General features: G+C 35.1%; 1 protein-coding gene across 2 annotated transcripts in view; it reads left to right on the forward strand.

Moving 5' to 3' along the window:
- CPNE8 (copine 8) overlaps nt 1-23,209 on the forward strand; it is a 280,044-nt gene that overhangs the window by 126,937 nt on the left and 129,898 nt on the right. For both annotated transcript variants that reach the window (XM_019960805.2, XM_070789278.1), the window contains 2 exons: nt 12,116-12,179; nt 21,628-21,731. In XM_019960805.2, the coding sequence (XP_019816364.1) occupies nt 12,116-12,179; nt 21,628-21,731 (168 nt within the window). The remainder of the gene's footprint in view (nt 1-12,115; nt 12,180-21,627; nt 21,732-23,209) is intronic.

The following is a 23,209-nucleotide window of genomic DNA, read 5'->3' on the forward strand; positions in this document are numbered from 1 at the left end:
TCCAAAAGTGTGTTGAATAATAGTGGTAAAATTGGGTATCCTTGTCTTGCTCCTGATCTTAGAGGAAATGCTTTCAGTTTTTCACCATTTTAGAATAATGTTTCCGGAGGGTTGTTGTGTATGACCTTTACTATTTTGAGGTATGCTTCTTCTATGCCTACTTTCTAAAGAGTTTCTATCATAAGTGGGTATTGGACTTTGTTGAAAGCTTTCTCTGCATCTCTCAGGATGGGATCTATGGTTTTTATCCTTCAGTTTGTTAATATGGGGTATCGCATCGATTGATTTGCATATATTGAAGAATCTTTGCATCCCTGAGATAAAGCCCCACTTGATCATCATGTAGGGTACCTTTAATGTGTTTTTGGATTCTCTTTGCTAGAATTTTGTTCAAAACTTTTCCATCTATGTTCATCATTTAATTGGCTCTTTTGTGTGTGTGTGTGGCATCCATGTCTAGTTTTTTATCAGGGTGATGGTGACCTCGTAGAATGGGTGTGTGAGTTTTCTTTCCTCTTCAGTTTTCTGGAAGACTTTGAGAAAGATAGGTGTTATCTCTTCTCTAAACTTTTGGTAGAATTTGCCTGTGAATCCATCTGGCCCTGGGCTTTTGTTTGTTGGAAAATTTTCATTACATTTCCATTTTCCATGCTCACGATTGGTCTGATTGTATTTTCTATTTCTTCCTGATTCAGTTTTGGAAGGTTATACATTTCTAAGAATTCTATCATTTCTACCAGGTTGTCCATTTTGTTGGCATATATTTGCTCATAGTAGTCTCTCATGATTCTTTGCATTTCTCTGCTGTCAGTTATAACTTCTCCTTTTTCATTTTTAATTTTATTGATTTGTGTCTTCTCCCTTTTTTTCTTGTTGAGTCTGTCAATTTTGTTTATCTTCTCAAAGTGTCAGGTTTTAATTCATTTTTGCTATTGTCCCCTTCATTTCTTTTTTCACATATTATTAATTCTCTCTGATCATTGTAATTTCTTCCCTCCAAGTAATTTTTAGGTTTTATTTTGTTCTTTTACTGGGTTTTTTTTCAACTTTTTTCTAGTTGCTTTAGGGTGTTTATTTGATTTTTCTCTTGTTTCTTGAGGTAGCCTTGTATTGCTTTAAACTTCTCTCTTAGCTCTACTTTTACTTCATCCCTTTGGTTTTGATTCGTCATGTTCTCCTTCCCATTGTTTCTAGATATCTTCTGATTTCCTATTTAATTTCTTCAGTAACCTCTTGATTATTCAGAAGCATAGTGTTTAGCTTCCATGTGTTTGTGTTTTTCTTAGTTTTAGTTTTAGTTTTTCCTGGTAGTTGATGTATACTCTTATAGCGTTGTGGTCAGAAAAGATACTTTAAATTATTTAATTTTTTAAAATTTTTCCAAGGCTTGATTTGTGACCCAAGATGTCATATGTCCTGGAGAATGTTCCATGTGCACTTGAGAAAAAAAGTGAATTGGATGAAATACTTTGTAGGTATCAGTTAGTTCCAGATGGTCCAATATATAATTTAATGTTTGTGTTTCCTTATTAATTTTGTCTTGATGATATGTCCATTGGTGTAAGTGGTATATTAAAGTCCTCCAGTATTATTGTATTAATGTTGATTTCCCCTCTAGTAGTTATTAGCATTTGCCTTATGTATTGAGGTGCTTCTGTGTTAGATCTATATATAATTGTTATATCTTCTTGGGTGGCTCCCTTGATCATTATGTAGTATCCTACCTTGTTTCTTATATTAGTCTTTATTTTAAAGTCTATGTTATCCTATGAGTATTGCTACTCTTGTTTTTGTTTGATTCACATTTGCATAGAATATCTTTTTCTAGACTCTCGCTTTCAGTTTTTATGTGTTCCTACATGTGATGCAGGTCTCTTGTAGACAGCATATATAGACATCTTATTTTTTTTATACATTCAGCCAATCTGTGTCTTTTGCTTGGAGCGTTTAGTCCATTTTCATTTAAGGTAATTATTAATATGTATAATCCAATTACCATTTACTTTATTGTTTTGGGTTTCATTTTGTAGGACTTGCTCTCATTTTTTCAGTCTAGAGAAGTTGCTTTGCATTTGTTGTAAAGTGGTTGGTGGTGCTGAATTGTCTTAAGTTTTGCTTATCTGTAAAATTTTTTATTTCTCCTTCGAATCTTAATGATATCTTTGCTGGCTAGAGTATTCTTGATTGTAAATTTTTCCCTTTCACTTTAAGTATATCTTGACACTCCCTTCTGGCTTGCAGTTTCTGTTGAAAGATCAGCTATTAGTCTTATGAGGATCCCCTGTATGTTATTTGTTGCTTTTCCCTTGCTGTTTTTAATGCTTGTTGTTTGTGTTTAATTTTCATTAATTTGATAAATATGTGTCTTAGCATGTTTCCTCTTGTGTTTATCTTTATGGGACTCTGGGCTTTTCTGATTTGAGTGCTTATTTTCCTTTTTCATGTTAGAGAAGTTTTCTACTATAATCTCCTCAAGTATTTTCTCATACCTTACTATTTTCCTTCTTCTAGGACCACTGTAATTATAATTTTGCTGTGCTTAATATTAACTTCCCTGGTGGCTCAGATGGTAAAGTGTCTACCTACAGTGCAGGAGGCCTGGGTTCGATCCCTGGGTTGGGAAGATCCCCTGGGGAAGGAAATGGCAGCCCACTCCAGTACCCTTGCCTGGAAAATCTCATGGACAGAGGAGCCTGGTAGGCTACAGTCCATGGGGTCACAAAGAGTCGGACAATACTGTCACAGATATCTCTGAAAGTGTCATCATTTCTTTTCATTCTATTTTCTTTATTCTGCACTGATTCAGTTATTTCCACCATTCTGTCTTCCATCTCAGTTACTCGTTCTATTTATCTGTCTCTCCACTTATTCTGAGATTGTGGATGATCTTTACTATTATTACTCTGAATTATTTTTAAGGTAGGTTTCTTTTTTCCTCTTCATTTATTTAGGCTTATGCACTTCTACCATGTTCCTTCATCTGCTGCAAGTTTCTCTGTCTTTTCATTTTGTTTAATTTACTGTGTCTGAGGTCTTCTTTTGCAGGCTGGAAAGTCATAGTTCCTCTTATTTGTGGAATCTGCTCCCTATGTGTGGGGTTGGACCAGTGCCTTGTGAAGGTTTCCTGGCTGGGGGGACTTATGCCTGTGTTCTGGTGGATGGATCTGGATCTTGTCTCTCTGAAGGTCATTGTGTTGTACAGTAATATGTTTTGGGGGTCTATGGGACTGGCATGGCTTTATGCAGACTTTCTGCTCATTGGTAACATTGTGTTACTCCTTGGCTAAAGGTTTGGTGTAAGGCATCTGGTATTGGAGCTTTCTGGCCTTTTGGTGGGGCTTGGTGTTAGTTTTGATATCAGTAACGATATAATGATCTTGGTTTGTATCCAAGGCGATCCATTCAGCATCACCATACTCTAAGTCTATGCCCCAACCACTAATGCTGAACAAGCTGAGATTGACCAGTTATAGGAAGACCTACAAGACCTTCTAGAACTATCATCAAAAATAGAAAAGAAAAAGATGTACTTTTCATTATAGGGGATTGGAATGCAAAGGTAGGTAGTCAGGTGATACCGGAAGTAACAGGGAAGTTTGGCCTTGGAATACAAAGTGATTTGTACTTGGATTTGCCATAGGAATACAAAATAAATTTCTAAATTTAGTGAATAAACTATGTTCAACTTATCAATAGCATTGATATTTTCAAAGATATCAATCAAAAGCCCTCTAGTAACAATTCATATTTAAATAGGATACCTACAAACCTGACTGACCTGAAACTGGCTTGTAATAAGAAAAACTTACAAGTAATTTTTCTCAACCTATAGGTGATAAAATTAAATGGTACAAAGTCCATATATATTAGCCTTGACATTCTCCTTTCCCAATTTTAAACTAGCCAGTTGTTCCATGTCCAGATCTAACTGACTCATACAGGTTTCTCAGGAGACAGGTATGGTGGTCTGGTATTCCCATTTCTTTAAGATTTTTCACAGTTTTTTGTGATCCACACAGTCAAAGTCTTTAACATAGTCAATGAAGCAGAAGTAGATGATTTTCTAGAACTCCCTTGTTTCTCTATGATACGACAAATGTTGGCAATTTGATCTCTAGTTCCTCTACCTCTTCTAAAGCCAGACTGTATATCTCAAAGTTCTCAGTTCATGTATTGCTAAAGCCTTGCTTGGAAAACTTTGAGCATGACCTTACTAGCATATGAAATGAGTGTAATTGAAGGATACTTTCAACATCTTTGGCATTGCCCTTCTTTGGGACTAGAATGAATACTGAGCTTTTCCAGTTCTGTGGCCACTGCTGAGTTTTCCAAATTGGCTGACATATTGAGGGCAGCACTTTAGCAGCATCACCTCTTAGGATTTTAAATAGCTCAGCTAGAATTCCATCACCTCAACTGCTCTGCTGCTGCTGCTGCTAAGTCGCTTCAGTCATGTCCAACTCTGTGCAACCCCATAGATGGCAGCCCACCAGGCTCCCCCATCCCTGGGATTCTCCAGGCAAGAACACTGGAGTGGGTTGCCATTTCCATCTCCAATGCATGAAAGTGAAAAGTGAAAGTGAAGTCGCTTCAGCCGTGTCCGACTCTGTGCGACCCCATAGACGGCAGCCTACCAGGCTCCTCTGCCCATGGGATTTTCCAGGCAAGAGTACTGGAGTGGGTCATCACCTCAACTAGCTTTGTTTAAAGTAATCTTCCTAAGGTGTCAGTTGACTTCCACACTTCAGGATGCCTGGTTATCCAGGTCATTAAGATCTTTTCTGTATAGTTCTTCTGTGTATTCTTTTCACCTTTTCTTAATCTCTTCTGCTTCTGTTAAGTCTTGAATTCTTTGCTGACAAAGTTCTGTATAGTCAAAGCTATGGTTCAGTAGTCATGTACAAATTTGAGAGTTGGACCATAAAGAAGGCTAAGCATTGAAGAATTGATGCTTTCAAATTTTTGTGCTAGAGAAGACTCTTGAGATTCCCTTGCACTGCAAGGAGATCACACCAGTCAATCCTAAAGGAAATCAACCCTGAATATTTATTGGAGTGACTGATGCTGAAGCTGAATTTCCAATTCTTTGGCCACCTGATATCAAGAGCCAACTCACTGGAAAAGACTGATGCTGGGAAAGATTGAAGGCAAAAGGAGAAGGGACTAGCAGAGGTTGAGATGTTTAGATAGCATCATCAACTCAATGGGCATGAATCTGAGGAAATTCTTGGAGATAGTGAAAGATAGGGAAGCCTGGTGGCTGCCGTCCATGGGGTTACAAAGAGTCAGACATGACTTAGTGACAAAACGGTGCTCTGATTGATGTGAGGTAATACCTCATTGTAATTTTAATTTGTATTTATCTAATAATTAGTGGATAAGGAAATGGATCTTATAATTAGTGGATAAAGAAATGGAGAAGGAAATGGCAACCCCCTCCAGTGCTCTTGCCTGGAAAATCCCATGGACAGAGGGAGGAGCCTGGTAGGCTACAGTCCATTGAGTTGCAAAGAGTCAGACACAACTGAGCAACTTCACTTTCACTTTGAATAATTAGTGATGTTGAGCATCTTTTCATGTTATTTTTTACTATCTCTATGTGTTGGAGAAATATCTATTTAGATCCTTTGCCCTATTTTGTTTAGGTTGTTTACTTATTTGATATTGAGTTGTTTGAGCTATTTGTGTATTTTGGAGATTAATGCCTTGTCAGTCACTTTGTGTGCATATATTTTATTTTATTTTTTGATACACCTCCTAGAATAATGATAATAAAAATAAACGAATGGGACCTAATTAAATGTAAAAGCTTTTGAACCTCAAAGGAAACAGCAAACAAAACGAATATCTTTCTTATAAGCATATTCTCTTATAGAATCACAGTTCAATAATCAAAATCAGGAAACTTTGCAAGAAAATAATGAAGTTATGTACTCCACATCTTATATTCAAATTACACCATTTGTCCCAATTTTTATAGCTATCATTCTCTAGTCTAGAATTTTAGTCAAAAATTGTACATTGAGTTTAGTTGTCCTAATTTTTGTCACTTTTAACCTAGAATACTCAGCCTGATTTTCTTTTTTTACCTTGCCTTGTTTTGAATAAGAACTTTAGCCTTACAAAAATGTTGAGAAAATACGGCAGAGAATTTTGCATATTCCTCACCCACTTTCCTTTGATATTCATATTTTGCATTGTGTGTGTATGTTCCTTGCTTAGTCATGTCTGGTTCTTTGCAACCCCATAGACTTGTTGCAAACCAGGCTCCTGTGTCCATGGAATTCTCCATGTAAGAATACTGGAGTGGGTAACCATTACCATCTCTAGGGGAATCTTCCCAACCTAGGAATCAAACCCAGGTCTCCTGCATTGGATTTCTTTACCCTCTAAACCACGAGGGAACCCCATGTTTTACATTACTGTGATATGTTTGTCACAATATACCCATGTTGCTACACTTCCCTCATAGCTCAGTTGGTAAAGAATCTGCCTGCAATGCAGGAGACTGGGGTTCCATTCCTGGGTCAGGAGCATCCTCTGGAGAAGGAAATAGCAACCCACTCCAGTATTTTTGCCTGGAAAATCCCATGGACAAAGGAGCCTGGCAGTCTGTAGTCCATGGGGTTGCAAGAGTCAGACGTGACTTAGTGACTAAACCAAACTACAGACTTTATTAGAGTTTCACTTGTTTTTCCATGAATGTCATTTTTCTATATCAGAATTCACTTCAGGATTCCTTTTTCCATGTAGTCAGCCTCTCTCCTACTATTCTCTGTTATGTGACAATTTCTTAGTCTTTCCATGATTCAGATATCTTTGGCAGTTTGAGGAGTACTAGTCAGATATTTTGTAGAATGTTTTTCAAATTGGGATTGTCTAATATTTTTAATATGTCTAGATTGTGGTTATAAATTTGAAGGGCAAGATTACAGTGGTGTAATGCCCTTCTTATTACATCATATCAGTGTTACATGATGTCAACGTGGCTTATCACTTGTGATTGTTAGCACTGATCACTGACCAATGTGGTACATACCAGGGTAGAATTGCTCAGCATAATGGTATATCTGCCCTTTTGTTTGTATGGTCAGTTCTTAATGTATATTTCATAGATGCATGCAATACTGAGATTGTTGTATCTTCCTAATCGATTGAACCTTTTATTATTGTACAGTGATGATTTTCAGATATGTTTACCATTAATGTAGATACACTGGTTTGCATTAGTTATTTTTGTTTCCTTTAGTGTAACTTTCCATTTTTTGAATTTTCTAGATTTTTAAATTTTAATGTCTGTTTTAAATAGCTATGTATGAATTTTATTCTTTATATAGAATGACAGTTTTTGTTTTTAATCTGTAGCATTTAGTTCAACAGCTTCCCTGGTAGCTCAGTGGTAAAGAATCCACCTGCAATGCAGGAGTTGTGAGTTTGATACTTGTCAGGATCATCTTGTCAGGAAGATCCCGTGAAGAAGGAAATGGCAAATCACTCAAGTATTCCTGCCTGGGAAGTCCCATCAACAGAGGAGGCTGGCGGGCTACAGTCCTATGAACAGAGGAGCCTGGCAGTCACAGAGTCAGACATGACTTAGCAGCTAACAACAGCAATGACAGCATTTAGTTTATTAATGTGTATTTTTGTAACTGTTTCTCTGGATTTAATTTGATCACTTATTTAGTGCTTCTCATGTGCTCCACTGTTTTTTCTTTAGTGTCTTTGGAATTGCTTATATTTTTAAAACATCATTCCACAATCTTCCTTATCTTTTAGATATAAAGTCCTTAAGAATTGTAGTTTCCTAAGAGTTTATAAATATTTTTATGTAACTTATCAAGTTCTATTTATTTTAAAGCATCTTGTACTTTCTTCCTGAATAATAAAAGTACATCAGGGGACTTTAACTTAAATTCTCAGTTTCCTGGTCAATGCTATCATCATTTTCATTTATTTGTTTTTTAATATTCCTATTATTGATTTATCAATAATATTAAGATTTTAAATATTATATTTTTCATATTTACAACTTCCCTTATTATTTCTTTATTCGTCTCATGTTTGGTTATTCTCCTTCATCTTTCAGAAATTCCTGAACAAATGTGCTTGGCTATGTTTTTGTTGGTTTTTAGTTGCTAAGTCATGTTTGACTCTTTTGTGACCCCATGGACTGTAGCCCCCCAAATTCCTCTGTCCATGGGATATTCTAGGCAAGAGTTCTAGAGTGGGTTGCCATTTCCTTCTCCAAGGGATCTGCCCAACCCAGGGATTGAACTTATATCTCCTGCATAGTGAGGCGGATTCTTTATCACTGAGCCACCACAGAAGCCCATTCTTGACTATAAATTCACTCAATTCTATTTTGTTTAAAAATCTGAGGTGCATACTTGTTCTTAAAAGGGATATATACAGTCCTAGGGTAACAGTTATTTTCTTTTGAAACCATTCAAGAAATTTTTTCAATTGTCTTTTATCTTCCAATGCTCCTTCTCAGTAGTCAGCTCTAGTAGTCCTATTTTTTCTCCATATATTCCTGATTATTTTTATAGTTATTTGCTAGTTCCTCATATTTCCATTCTTCTCTTTACGTTTTAGGTATAGTATACATACTTAGAAGCTTCCCAGGTGGTGCTAGTGGTAAAGAACCTGTCTGCCAATGCAGGAGACATAAGAGACTCAGGTTCCATCCCTGGGTTGGGAAGGTCCCCTGGAGGAGGGCATGGCAACCCACTCGAGTATTCTTGCCTAGAGAATCCCATGGACAGAGGAGCCTGGCAGGCTATAGTCCATAGGGTCACAGAGTCTAACAGGACTGAATGTCGTGTATATTATGCATAATATTTTTAGTGTTTAAGTCTGTGTTAGATTTTGTAGCCTTCTTTCTCTGGAGACTCTAAAATATGGTACATTTTTTCTTTAGAGTTTTGAGATATTTTTAAATGAGCTCACATATATTTTTACACTTTAATGTGATAGTATTTTGAGATGTGGTTTGAATGCAAACCCTTCCACAGAGATTTTTCATTTACCAAGTAACTGTGATCACTTGAATTAAGCCAAATTCTCAGTTTAAAGTTTGTCACTACTCTAGTAGTGAAAATTAAGATGGCAAGCCTGATTGAGGTCTGAATTATTAGGAGACATTTTTTCTATTTCATTAATCACCACATTTTAAGGCATGGATTTATTTTGTAGATCCTGTCAAAGAGAATATTTATGTCTAATTCATGCTACAATCAGGCAATATAGTCTTCATGATCCAAGCTTTATGCTGTGAAATTGCTTATTTATTGAATTTCCCACCTTGTGAATCCTTACTCACCTTTTGCCAGGGAGGAGGGTTCTCATTTTTATGCCCTAAGGAGCCATAAAAAACAAGCATAAGAGTAAACACTCTAGGGTTTACTTCTGTTCATCTTTCTGGCTTTACATCTTCAGTTTCTGATTAGTCCTTACTTATTTTGATGGTTTTTCCAGAGCATTTATAAATACTATTTGCAAATTTTATTCAGCATTTTAAATTATTTTCAGATAGATGTTCAGTCAAGATGCTTTAGTTTGCCATAATATTGAAAGTATAAATCTTGTGATTCACAAACAGAGAAAGGAATTTTTTTTTAATTCAGGAGTATTATAAAAATTAACTGATTACTGATGATGGAAGGATACTAAAAATGATGTTTTAATTATTCTAAGAAAAAATGTGCAAGGATAAAGTAACTTACCTTTTAATCATAAAGATCTGGAGAAAATGTCACATGCAAACTGGCATAGATTTTTAGAGATGAATCATATTTTTGAAGACAAAAACACTCATTTTATTCTAATTCAATAACCTATAGTTCCCTAGAAAAGCAGAAGAGTCTGGACTATGATCTGTGACAGGAAAAAAGAAACATGAAGTATACCTTTAGATCATTAGGATTAGTCTTTGAAAGATTCCCTCAGGTAAAGCAGGGAACTGTGAACATACCTTGCATTCTCCTAGTGCACTTTGCTTTTGGTGTCAGCAAGTTTTTGAGCATAAATATTATATGCCATAGACATATAGAAAGAAAATTGAGTGGAAGTATTGCTTTTCATAATTTTGCTTATGTATTATATACTTTCCTAAAACAATGAGTGCCTGTTATTAACAGATATTTAAATCTGTTGGTTTACAAGGGATTTATAGGATGAATTTTGCTCTAATAGAGTTTATAATCAACTTGAGGAAAGAGGGTTAAAAACATGGTATTGTAATAATTTAGGAAAAATTAAATGCTCAAGTTATGGAACTGGCTTTAAATGCGATAGAAATGCAGAGAAGGCCAAGTTTTGTGTGAGGTTGACTGGGATAAAGTTTCCTGGGACAAGTAAAACTTCATCTGGGATGTATGGAGTTTGAGGCAGAATAGGGAAGAGTTTATTCTTACCATCTTCTGCTTGACCACGTTCAATTTACTTTGATTCATGGACCTAACATTCCAGGTTCCTATGCTATACTGTTCTTTGTAGCTTCAGATTTTACTTTCATCTCCAGACGTATCCACAACTGGGAGTTGTTTCTGCTTTGGCCCACACACTTCATTCTTTCTGGGGCTATTTGTAGTTCTCTTCTGCTCTTCTCCAGTAGCGTATTAAACACGTTAAGACCTGGGGGACTCATCTTTTGGTATCATATCTTAGCAACAGTTAGAACCCTGGTATGAAACAACTGATTCAATATTGAGAAAGGAGTATGACAGGGCTATCTGCTATCATCCTGTTTGTTTAACCTATACACTGAGCACATCATGAGAAATGCCAGGCTGGATGGTTACAAGCTGAAATCAAGATAGGCAGGAGAAACATCAACATCCTCAGATATGCAAATGATACCACTCTAATGGCAGAAAGCTAAGAGGAACTAAAGAGCCTCTTGATGAGGGTAAAGGAAGAGAGTGAAAGAGTCAACTTAAAACTATTAAAAAAACTAAGTTCATGGCATCCAGCCCCATTACTTCATGGCAAATAAAGGGGGAAAATGTGGAAGTAGTGACAGATTTCCTCTTCTTGGGCTCTGAAATCACTGCAGATGGTGACTGCAGCCATGAAATCAGAAGATATTTGCTTCTTGGCAGGAAAGCGATGACAAACCTAGACAGTGTGTTGAAAAGCAGAGGCATTACTCTGCCAACAAACGTCTGTATAGTCAAGACTATAATCTTCCTAGGGGTCATGTACGGTTGTGAGAGCTGGACAATAAAGAAAGTGAAGCACAGAAGAATTAATGCCTTCAAACTGTGGTGCTGGAGAAGACACTTCAGAGTCCTTTGGACAACAAGATCAAACCAGTCAGTTTTAAGGGAAATAAACCCTGAATACTAGTTGGAAGGACTGACGCTGGGGCTGAAGCTCCAGTATTTTGGTCATCTGACTGGAACAGCTGACTCATTGGAGAAGTCCCTGATGCTGGGAAAGATTGAGGGCAGAGGAGAAGAGGGCATCAGAGGATGAGATGGCTGGATGGCATCACTGAAGCAATAGACATGAACTTGGGCAAACTTCGGGAGATGGTGGGGGACGGGGAGGCCTGGCGTGTTGCAGTCCATGGGGTCGCAAAGAGTCAGACATGACTAGATGACTGAACAACAGCAGGGAAGAGTTTTAACACACTGTAGTATACTAAGGTGTAGGAACCGGCACAAAGGAAAAATAAGCCCAAATAAATAACCATATTGAAAGAAGAAAGAAATATTGAAAACTAAATTAGGAATACATTGTAATCACATAATAGATATCTTAGAAATCATGGGAGAATATTTCTCATAGATACTGTGTTATATTGTATTAATTATCTATTATAAACATTATGAAGCTATTGGAGATTCTTGGGCAAAGTACTGAAATGTTGAAAAGATTTATTAGTAAGTGTGAATCTATTAGTAAGTGTGGATCTATTAGTAAATGTGGTTTTATTAGTAGTAGGATAAACTCAAGTTTGAAACAGGATATATTTTATTAGAGCACAATTATTAGTAGTATGCTTTTTTTTGGTTATATAAAAATAGCATATATATTTAATATTAATTTATTTTCTATATAATATTAATAGAAATATCATTGTGTTTAAATATGCTTTTTGTTGTTTTAGAGGAATTCCAGGGAAGAAATGTGGTACAATCATACTTACAGCAGAGGAATTAAACTGTTGCAGAGTAAGTAAATATTTCTTTGGATTAGACAGTAGTTCCAAAACTTCTTTGAAATGGTATTTCTCAAACTATATTTAAATGATTATTCTTGAGTAATTTTAGCAAAAATAATTAAAACTAAATTATATAATTCTATGATTCATAAAAATATTATTTTAAGTAGTACTTTAGCTAGAGAGGCTACATTCTATAGTCCAGTTTTAACAGTCTTTTTAATGAATAGAAATTGTTAAAATAAAATCTAATATCATTTTGGGGTGGCATTAATATAAGGAATTGTCAATTGTATTAGTTAAGTTTTTGTAAAAATTTGAAGATTTTATATGTGATCCTGAAGAAATATTTCTAGTCAATTGTCTGTAACCATTTTGTGTAACATACTTGTTTTTCTGTATTTCTGACTGAATTAATTCAGTATTTATATGTGGGGTCATATTTTCTTAGCTTGGGAAGCCCACATTTATAGAAATAACCAGCTACCACTCCAACTGAGTGTAATAACATAGAGTGTATATTTATTAATCTTAGAAAATGACTAGTTTTAGTTGTGATTTGTGGACCTAATCAGCTTTCATACTTCTTGTCTCTGAATTTGTATATGTGTAAGATAATCCATGTTTATATGATGAAGGATACATATTCTTTATTGTGACATTAAAATGCTATTTTGACAAAATCTTGATATTATTTTGTGTAACTGTGCTAATGAACAAACTATTTTAAGTTCTGTTTTGTACTAGGTGTAACATATCAAGGGCATAGATTGAGAGTATTGCCAGTCTGCATCTTAAACATATTTTGCTTTCAATTCTGTTGTTTAATTTGGAGAAACAGAAAACTGTAAAGCTTCCATGCAAATGAAGTGGAATATGTTATTTAGTGATCTAGAGGCATTTTCACCACTCTTTATGAAAATAAAGCTTTAAAACATCTGAAATTTCCTTTCAATATATTTATTAATAATACTAATTATTTTTTACATATTTCCCATACTTAAAAATTATAGATCTAGAATTTTTTAATTTTTAGGAATCTTGACCTAACTTCACATATGCATCCTACATTCTTATTCTTAGCTAAAGACACTGATAATCAGCATCGGTGAAATAATATAGCTGTGCTAGTAGAGTAGAAGAAACAAGTGTGTTCAAAGCAGTGATCATAGTTAACTTCAGAAGTAAGAATGTGTTTTATTTATTTTTTTAACTTTTTATTTTATATTGAAGTATAGCCAATTAACAATGTTGTGATAGTTTTAGTGGACAGCAAAGCGACTCAGCCATGTATATAAATGTCGCCATTCTCTTCCAGACTTCCCTACCGTTCATGCTGCCACATAACGTTGAGCAGAGTTCCCTGTGCTACATAGTAGGACCTTGTTGATTTTCTATTTTAAATACAGCAGTGTATACCTGTTGATCCCAAAATTCCTAAATGTCCCTTCCCCCCACCCATCCCCCTAGTAACCATAAGTTAAGTCTGTGAGTCTGTTTCTATTTTGTAGATAAGTTCATTTGTATTATTTCCTTTTAGATTTCACGTATGAGGGATGTCATGGAATGTTTCTCAGTCTCTGTCTGACTTAGTTCACTTAGCATGACAGTTTCTAAATTCATACAAGTTTTAAGTATTTTATGGTACTTTAAAAGTATCAGGCATTATCACTTAAAATTTGTCATGAAATAATTTTATTTCATATTAGAAATTATCAAATTGACAAGTACTTTCTTGAAAACACATTGCCAGTTGTTAGCTTGAGCATACAATGTAGAATCAGGACACCTAAATTTCAGTATGTCTCTTTCACTATTTGGCTGAGTGAAAAGTTTTGGAGCTTTAATTTCTACATTTTTAAACTGCTAAAAGACTTCATACAGGCGCACTTCATTTTATTGTGCTTCACTTTATTGCATAGTGCATCTATTGTATTTTTTGCAAATTGAAGGACTGTCATAGACCTGGAGTGAACAAGTCTTTTGGCACCATTTTTCCAGTAGTATTGCTCACTCTAATCTCTGTGTCACATTTTATTAGTTTTTTCAAAATATCAAAATTTCTCATTATAACGTTTGTTATAGTGATCTGTGATCAGGGGTCTTCAGTGTTGCTATTGTAATTGTTTTTGGGCACCAAGAAATTAATAAAAGTGTCTGTGCTGCCTGCTCCATGAACTGGCCATTCCCCCATCTCTCTCCCTCTTGCCAGGCATCCTTATTCTCTGAGATACAACAATATAGTAATTAGGACAGTTAATATCCCTATATCGGACACAACTGAGCGACTTCACTTTCGCTTTTCACTTTCATGCACTGGAGAAGGAAATGGCAACCCACTCCAGTGTTCTTGCCTGGAGAATCCCGGGGACGGGAGAGCCTGGTGGGCTGCCGTCTATGGGGTCGCACGGAGTCGGACACGACTGAAGCAACTTAACAGCAGCAGCAGCATGCTCTATTAATGAAACAATAAGGCCTGATTGACAGCATATCTGTTTACAACATGGTTTACTGAATTTTATAAATTAATTAATTAATTTTAATTGGAGGATAATTACTTTACAATATTATGACAGTTTCTGCCAAACATAAAAGTTTCAGCCACATGTATACAGTTGTCTCCCCATCCTGAATCCCTCACCAACCTCCCTCCCCACCCCTATCCCTCCGAGTTGTCCCAGAGCACTGGCTCTGGGTGCCCTGCTTCATGCATCAAACTTGCACTGGTCATCTACTTTACATATGGTAATATAAATGCTTCAATGCTATTCTCTCAAATCATCCTACCCTCGCCTTCTCCCACAGAGTCCAAAAGTCTGTTCTTTACATCTGTGTCTCTTTTGCTACCCTGCATGTCAGATCATCACTACCAAATTTCTAAATTCCATATATATGTACTAATATACAGTATTTGTCTTTTTCTTTCTGACTTTCTTCACTCTGTATAATAGGCTCCAATTTCATCCACCTCATTAGAACTGCCTCAAATGTGTTCTTATTTATAGCTGAGTATTTAAGCCCATGAGCTTCCCAGGTGGTGCTAGTGATAAAGACCCCACCTGACAATGCAGGAGACATAAGAGATCAAGGTTCAATCCCTGGGTTGGGAAGATCCCCTGGAGAAGTGCATGGAAACCCACTCCAGTATTCTTGCCTGGAGAATCCCGTGGACAGAGGAGCCTGGCAGGCTACAGTTCATTCATAGGGTCATATAGAGTCGGACATGACTGAAGTGATTTAGCACAGCACAGCACATTTAAGCCCACTGTCGTGACCTATTGTTCAGAAAAAAAAAGGTTCCTTTCAAAATAATACTGCCTATTTACAATGCACCTGGCCACATAAGAGTTCTGATGGAGATGTATGAGTTTGATGTTATTTTCATGCTTACTAACACACTAATTCTGCAAACCATGGCTCAAGGAGTAAGTTTGACTTTCAATTCCTGTTACTTAAGAAATAATACATTTCATAAAGTTATAGCTTCCACATTCCATAAAGTTATATGAAATAATACATTCCATAAAGTCATAGTGATTCCTCTAATAGATCTGGGCAAAGTCAATAGAAAATCTTCTAAGAAGAATTCACCATTCTAGATGCCATTAAGAACATTCATAATTCATGGGGAGAGGCATAGATATCAACATTAACAGGAGTTTGAAAGAAGTTGATTCCAACCCTCACAAGAGGATGACTTTGAGGGGTTTAAGACTTCAGTGGAGGAAGTAACTGATGATATTGTGAAAATGGCAAGAGAATTAGAATAGAAAGTGGAGCCTGAAGATATGACTAAATTGCTGAAATCTCATGATAAGACTTGAATGGATGACAAATTGCATCTTATGGATGAACAATGAAAGTGGGTTCTTCAGATGGAATCTACTGGTAAAGATGCTGTGAAAGTTATTGAAAGGACAACAAAGGTTGTAGAATATTATATGTACTTAGTTGACAAAGCAGCAGCATGATTTGTGTGGATTGACTTTGGTTTTGAAAGAAGTTCCAACTATGGGGAAAATACCAGCAAATAGCTTTGCATGCTACAGGGAAATCAATCCTGAAAGGAAGAGTCAATTGATGGGGCAAATTTCATTGTTGTCTTATTCTAAGAAATCACCACAGCCACCCCATACTTCAAGAACCATCACCCTTATCAGCAAGCATCTGTCGACATCAAGTCAAGGCCCTCCACCAGCAAAAATATTGTGACTTGCTGAAGACTCAGATGATAGCATTTTTAGCAATTAAGTATTTTTAAATCAAGGTATGTATATTGTTTCCTTAGACATGTGCTACTGAACACTTAGTAGACAAAGTAGTGTGAGCAATAACTTTTATGCGCACTGGGAAAGCAAAAAATTGATGTGACTTGCTTTATTGTGATAGTCACTTTATTGTGGTGGTCTGGAACAGAATCCACAATATCTTCGAGATGTGTATGTATCTCCCGCAGGTGGTTCTTTGCAGAATTAAAAAGGGACTGTATTTCTTTCTTGAGAGAGGAAAAGAGCTGGAGGAATCAGACACCCCAAGTTCAGACTATGCTACAAAGCTGTAGTCATCAAAACAGTATGGTACTGGGACAGAAATAGACATAGAGATCAATGGAACAGGATAGAGAAAACAGAGACAAACCCACACACCTGTGCCCAATTAATGTATGAGAAAGGAGGAAAGACTATGCACTATGGGAAAGACAATCTCTTCAACAAATGGTGCTGGGAAAACTGGACACTTACATGTAAAAAAATGAAATTAGATCATTCCATACACAAAAATAAGCTCAAAATGGATCAAAGACCTAAATGTGAGACCAAACACTATGGAGTTTTATAGACAGAACACTCACTGACATGAATTGCAGCAGTACCTTTGTCTGTATCCCAGAGTAATGGGAAAGAAAACAAAGATAAACAGATGGGACCTACTTACACTCAAAAGCTTTTACACAGCGAAGAAAACAGTAAACAAAATGAAAGATAACCCACAGATGGGGAGAAAATATTTGCAAATGAAATGACCCACAAGAGATTAGTCTCTAAGATTTACAAATAGCACATGAGGCTTAACATCATCTAAGCAAAGAACCCAAACAAAAAACACACAGAAGACCTAGATAGCCAACAGGCAAATGAACAGACGTTCAACCTTGCTAATTATTGAAGAAATATAAATCAAACTTAGAATCAAAATGGATATCTTAAAAAAATCCACCAACAGTAAGTGCTAGAGAGGGTGTTTCAAGAAGGGAACCCTCCCACACAATTGATGGAAATGTAAATTGCTACAGCCATTATGGATAACAGTATGGAGATTCCTTAAAACACTAAATTTAGAACTACCATATAACCCTGCACTTCCATTTCTGGGCATATGTCCACAGAAAAACATTATCTGAAAAGGTACATATACTCCAGTGTTCATCTCAAAATTTCTACAATAGCCAAGACAAGGAAACAACCTAAATGGCCATCAACAGAGAAATGGATAGAAAAGATATGGTACATATAAACAATGAAATATCACTTTGCTATTAAAAAAAAATGAAATAATGCCATTTACAGAAACATGGATGGATCTAGAGAGTGACATACTGAGTGAAGTCAGTCAGACAGAGAAGGAGAAATATTGTATTACACGCCTTAGTTGTGGAATCTAAAAAGAAGTGATACTAATGAACTTATTTACAACACAGAAACAGACACAGACTTAGAGAACCAACTTATGGTTGCTAGGGGAAAAGGATGGAGGGAAGCAATACTTAGAGAGATCAACATGTACATACTACTATATTAGAAATGGATATCCAACAATGTCCTACTGTATTAAAAAAGGGGGCATATTAGAGAAATGGATAAATTATAAATTTATACAAATGTTTACTTGTAGTGTGGTAATCCTAATTATTTCAACTTAGTATCCCATAGTTTATTTCAAATGCAACTCTTGTGATATATCTTATCAAATTCTAGGATAGATATTAATTTTGAAGTCATATTGGAAATGTTTCCTCACTCAGTATTTTTAAATAGCTTCAAATTGTCCATAAATAATGTTTTTCATTCTGATTGATTTAACAATATTCACAAAATGTATAATATGCTATTCCATGGTAAGGAAGCTTGTAATAGAATGGCAAGAAAAATAACAACAAGCAACCTCTGTCCTTTTATTCAACACACATGTATTTTTTGAAAACAGTATATATTAATCAGATGATTCTGTAGGCAAATATTGATTTTACCATGGAGAATCTAATTTATATTGGGTGGAGGTAACCAAGACTCTTTGAGAAAATTCCTTTTTAGCTTCAGTTCAGTTCAGTTCAGTTGCTCAGTTGTGTCCGACTCTTTGCGACCCATGAATCGCAGCACACCAGGCCTCCCTGTCCATCACCAACTCCTGGAGTTCACTGAGACTCACGTCCATCGAGTCAGTGATGCCATCCAGCCATCTCATCCTCTGTCGTCCCCTTCTCCTCCTGCCCCCAGTCCCTCCCAGCATCAGAGTCTTTTCCAATGAGTCAACTCTTCGCATGAGGAGCCCCAAGTAATGATAAAGATTTCCAGCAGGACAAGCAACTTATATTGGGCCCAAAGAGGGAAAGAGTGTATCCGGTGTGTGTCAGCAAGGGGATGGGAGTTGGGGAATGACTGAAATAAAACTTTATCAGATGAGTATGGAAAAAGTTGGTCAGAGTTTTTTTGGTGTTGAGCTTTTGTAGACTATGTTAAAGATTCTGTGCTTATCCAAGGAAAGGCTTAAATAATTTTAAGTTATGAACAAAATTATTTATTTGATGTTTTAAGTCTATTATTCTCCCTGCTGAATGGAGAATCGATTGGATAGGTCCAAGAGCAGAAGAGGGAGAAGTGAACAAATGCCACTGTGCATATCCAGGTGATTGAAGATTTGATAAATGTTTTAGAGATAGCATCTTGCAACTTGGAGATGAACTAGGTAAGAGGTCAGGAAAGGGAATAGGCAAGGACAACTTCCTTGAGCACTTTGGGCGGATGATGAGTCACTCATTGAATCTGGAAAAATTACAGAACATGTTTGGTTTGAACTTGTTAGAACTTGTTAGAAATGTGAAACATTTAAGTGCATTTCTTCATTAGGAAGTTTGTTATATTAGCGTGGAGTGTTAAAGAAAGTCTTAAAATTCTCTCAGGGTGCATTAAGCATAAGAGTTTAGAAAAATGTAATGATGTTCTTATATTTCTAAAAGTAAGTGAATGCTTGTGTTTTCCCCAGAAATTAGATTTCGTGTTTGATATAGATGGAATCTCTCCTGTTATTATCCTGAGTAATTCCAAAAATATTTTCCACAAGTTTATATCATTTGGTGCATTGAAAGCAATATTTTATTTTGAGTTATTCATTTTCCAAGCCTTATGAAATATAATTTGAAAAACTACAATTTGGTATTACATTTACCAATGATCGGGCTTCCCAGTTGGTGCTAGTGGTAAAGAAACCCCCTGTCAATACAGGAGATATAAGAGACGTGGGTTGGATCCCTTTGTTGGGAAGATCACCTGGAGAAGGAAGTGTCAACCCTCTCCAATATTCTTGCCTGGAGAATCCCATGGACAGAGGAGCCTGGTGGGCTACAGTCCATGGGGTTGCAAATAGTTGGACATGACTGAAGTGTCTTAACATGCATGCGCACGTTAACAGTGATCATATGAAAATTCATTTTACTCTTTGAAGTGTAATTCACCATCCATTTGAAATATACACAGTTCAGAATTCTACTGTGTATTTTAAGTGCATCATAATATTTTTTTGGTAATTTATGTTTTGTTTTAGGTGCTTTGGAAGAATGTCTTAGAGAAGTCATTTATTTCTGTGGCAAGACTAATGTCTTTGTCCCATGTTCTTGGAAAATCACCTCTCTCCTAAGGGCATTTTAATATATGTGAAGATGAGAGGGAAAGAAAAGAAACAGAAAAGTAAAACCAGTCCTTCCTTTTCAATTTGCCTTGATTTTATGTTTTATTTTCAGGGTGACTCTATCATTATTTCCTTAAAGAAATTTTTGATTTTTTAACCTCAAATTGATCATGGTTGCAAAGTTTGAGTTGATGGTGATATCCATATTTTTATTTTCTCTGTTCTTTCAGTTTTCTTGAAAATATTTATTGTTACTATGCCAGCTTAGGCATGTATTTCCTTCTCTATTATGGGTGTTCAACTGGTAAAGTTGAACTTCTATATGACTTCTATATGTTAAATAACAAAGTAAAATAATACCCCCCAATGCTTTTGAAATCCAGAAATCTGGAGTTATAAACTTCTCGGAAACCATCTCTTCATTCCCAGACTCTAGCCTAAGCATTCCTTGAGAAATGTTTGCTGAGTAAGAATATGAATGGATTAATCAATGAAAAAGACAGATAGCATCACCTCTTGAATGGAGTTCTGGAATTGCTGAAAGAAAATAAGGAGAATTAGGTGGATGCTTAGTAACTTTTGTTGAACTCTGCAAAATGAAGCAGTGAATGAGAGAGTGCCTTTTTAATCTTTGTCAACATTTTCACCAAGCAGTATTTAAAAATGTGACCTTTTGATTTAATATGAATTACTTTGACTCTTCCATCTTCAAAAATTAACATCTGCTTTCATTTAAAGAAAAACAAATCCAGAATACCGATTTTAATTTTTAAATTACTATATAATTTATACCTTTTAAATATGTTTATCATCACTGAATAATGTTTAACTTCCTTGATTTACGATACCTCACCTTGTTTAAGTTAGTTATGAGGATTATAAGTCCTTGAGTATATAAATTGATAAAAATATTTGGTTTTATATAATAATTAGTATAGAATAAGTGATTTAAATTGGGGGTGAAATGAAAGTGCTTAACTAAAAGCCCAATATAATACAAATTATTTTTAAATGTAGCTATGGAGAAATTGTGGTGCACTTTTGCTTAATTAAGAAGGAACCTTATCCCCCATTTAGATAGCAAACTATGTTGTCAGTCTGGATCTGTCTTATGCTTCATCTAATCATCTGATACATCTCAATATCTAATACATGGTAGATAATAGTAGATGCTTAACAAATATTTCCTGAGGAAATTAAAAAAAAAAAAAAAAAAACTTCTAAAAATGTGTACCTGAATAACTGAAGATGTGAATAGAGATCTTATAATATTGGCTACACAGAGTTATCTAACTTACTAGCAGTTTTCCAGGGCAGGAAAGGTTAAAGGATTTTAATAAATAATAATTCTGTGACTAGAACAAGAACTTCCAAGAGTCAATTTTTTAGTCTTATAGTCCCTTAAAATGTAATTTGATGTTTTCTGGAATTTTCCCACATTTGGCCATTTGTATGAAAATGGAAAATTTGTTTGCTTGTCAGGTCTTGCTTGTGATCTGCAGTTTCTAGTTACTTATAACCCAGGTTTTGAGCTTTTATATTAATTTTGTTTGTAGGATGCTGTTCTAATGCAATTTTGTGCAAATAAATTGGACAAGAAGGACTTCTTTGGAAAATCAGATCCTTTTCTTGTATTTTATCGAAGTAATGAAGATGGCAGGTAGATTTATCTTTTATGCATTTTAAGTCTATGATAAGTATGCTATTTAAATTATCATTTTTTCTAGAGAAGCTTATTAAATTGATAAACAGTACAATATTTTGGTATTCACAAGATTGATAGGATTTTTTTCATTTCAATAACAATGTATAACTTTATAAGCATTTTATATGTTTTGTTTGATATTTATAATGAATGGTTTTCAGCTTCATAGAAATATTTCCTCTTCTATTGCATTAATAGTATGGAAGTTTTTTTTTTTTGTAGAAATCTGAAATGCTGAAACTAATGTATTTTGTTAATAGAACTGAACTCAAGCAGATTTCTTGGAGAGAAATCTGCTTGGTTGCTTTTTATACTACATGGTTTTTTCAATAATATATGGCATTCAAGAAAATTTTTCATTTTATTCTAGTAATTTGAATATTTTACTAGTTATGATTAGACTGGTTTCTATGTGATTTGAAAATATATTATAATTTATTTTAATTTTTATTGCAGTATTGTTGATATGTAATATTATATGTTACAGGTGTGCAAAATAATGATTCACAATTTTTAAAGGTTGCACTTCATTTATAATTATTATAAAATATTGGCTGTATTCCCTGCATTGTACAACATATCCTTGTAGCTTATTTTATGTGAAATAGTTTGTACCTGTTAATCCCTTCCAGTATTTCTCCTCCTATGTCCTATCTCCTATCTCCTCACTGATAACCGCTAGTTTGTTCTCTGTATCTGTGAGATATTTTATATCTGTATCTGTGCTTCTTTTTGTTATGTTCACTAGTTTGTTGTATTTTTTAAATTCCCCATATAAGTGACATCATATAGTATTTGTCTTTTTCTGTCTGACTTACTTCACTTAGCATAATACCCTCCAAGTCTATCTATGTTGTTGCAAATGGCAAAGTTTTATTTCTTTTTTCATGACTGAGTAGTATTCCGTTGTGTAGAGTATAATTTAATACATATGACTTTACCATGAAATACATTTGTATTAGTTTCTGTGATTCTTACTGTATTTTAAATATTAAGGAGAAAGTTTAATTGTTAAAATTATGAGCTAATAAAGGTCCTACTGCCTAGGTGTAAACTGTGACCCTGCTACTTAATAGTTATGGTACCATAGGCAAGTTTTAAAACTCATGTGGGGCTCATTTCCTCATGTGTAAAATGGGTTAATAATCATAGTTACCTCCCAGGGCTGTTGAGAGTATTAAGTGCATTACTACACAAAAATCATTAAGAGCTTACTTAACGTAAGAATTATGTTAGCTGTTATTATTATTTTATTATCTTATGGTATAATGTTTCCTGTTTTCCTTAACTATGCATAATAAAGTAGTAGCTAAAAAGAAAATGTCATTGGGAGATTAAAATGGGAGGAATTGGCTGTTTTAAAAAAAAGGTAACCTTCTATACTTATAAATGAAATTATACATGTTAATGTTATGTAATAAGTATAAAATAGT

The sequence above is a fragment of the Bos indicus genome, chromosome 5 (genome assembly GCF_029378745.1).
Source record: "Bos indicus isolate NIAB-ARS_2022 breed Sahiwal x Tharparkar chromosome 5, NIAB-ARS_B.indTharparkar_mat_pri_1.0, whole genome shotgun sequence".
In the NCBI taxonomy this organism is placed as follows: Eukaryota; Metazoa; Chordata; class Mammalia; order Artiodactyla; family Bovidae; genus Bos; species Bos indicus.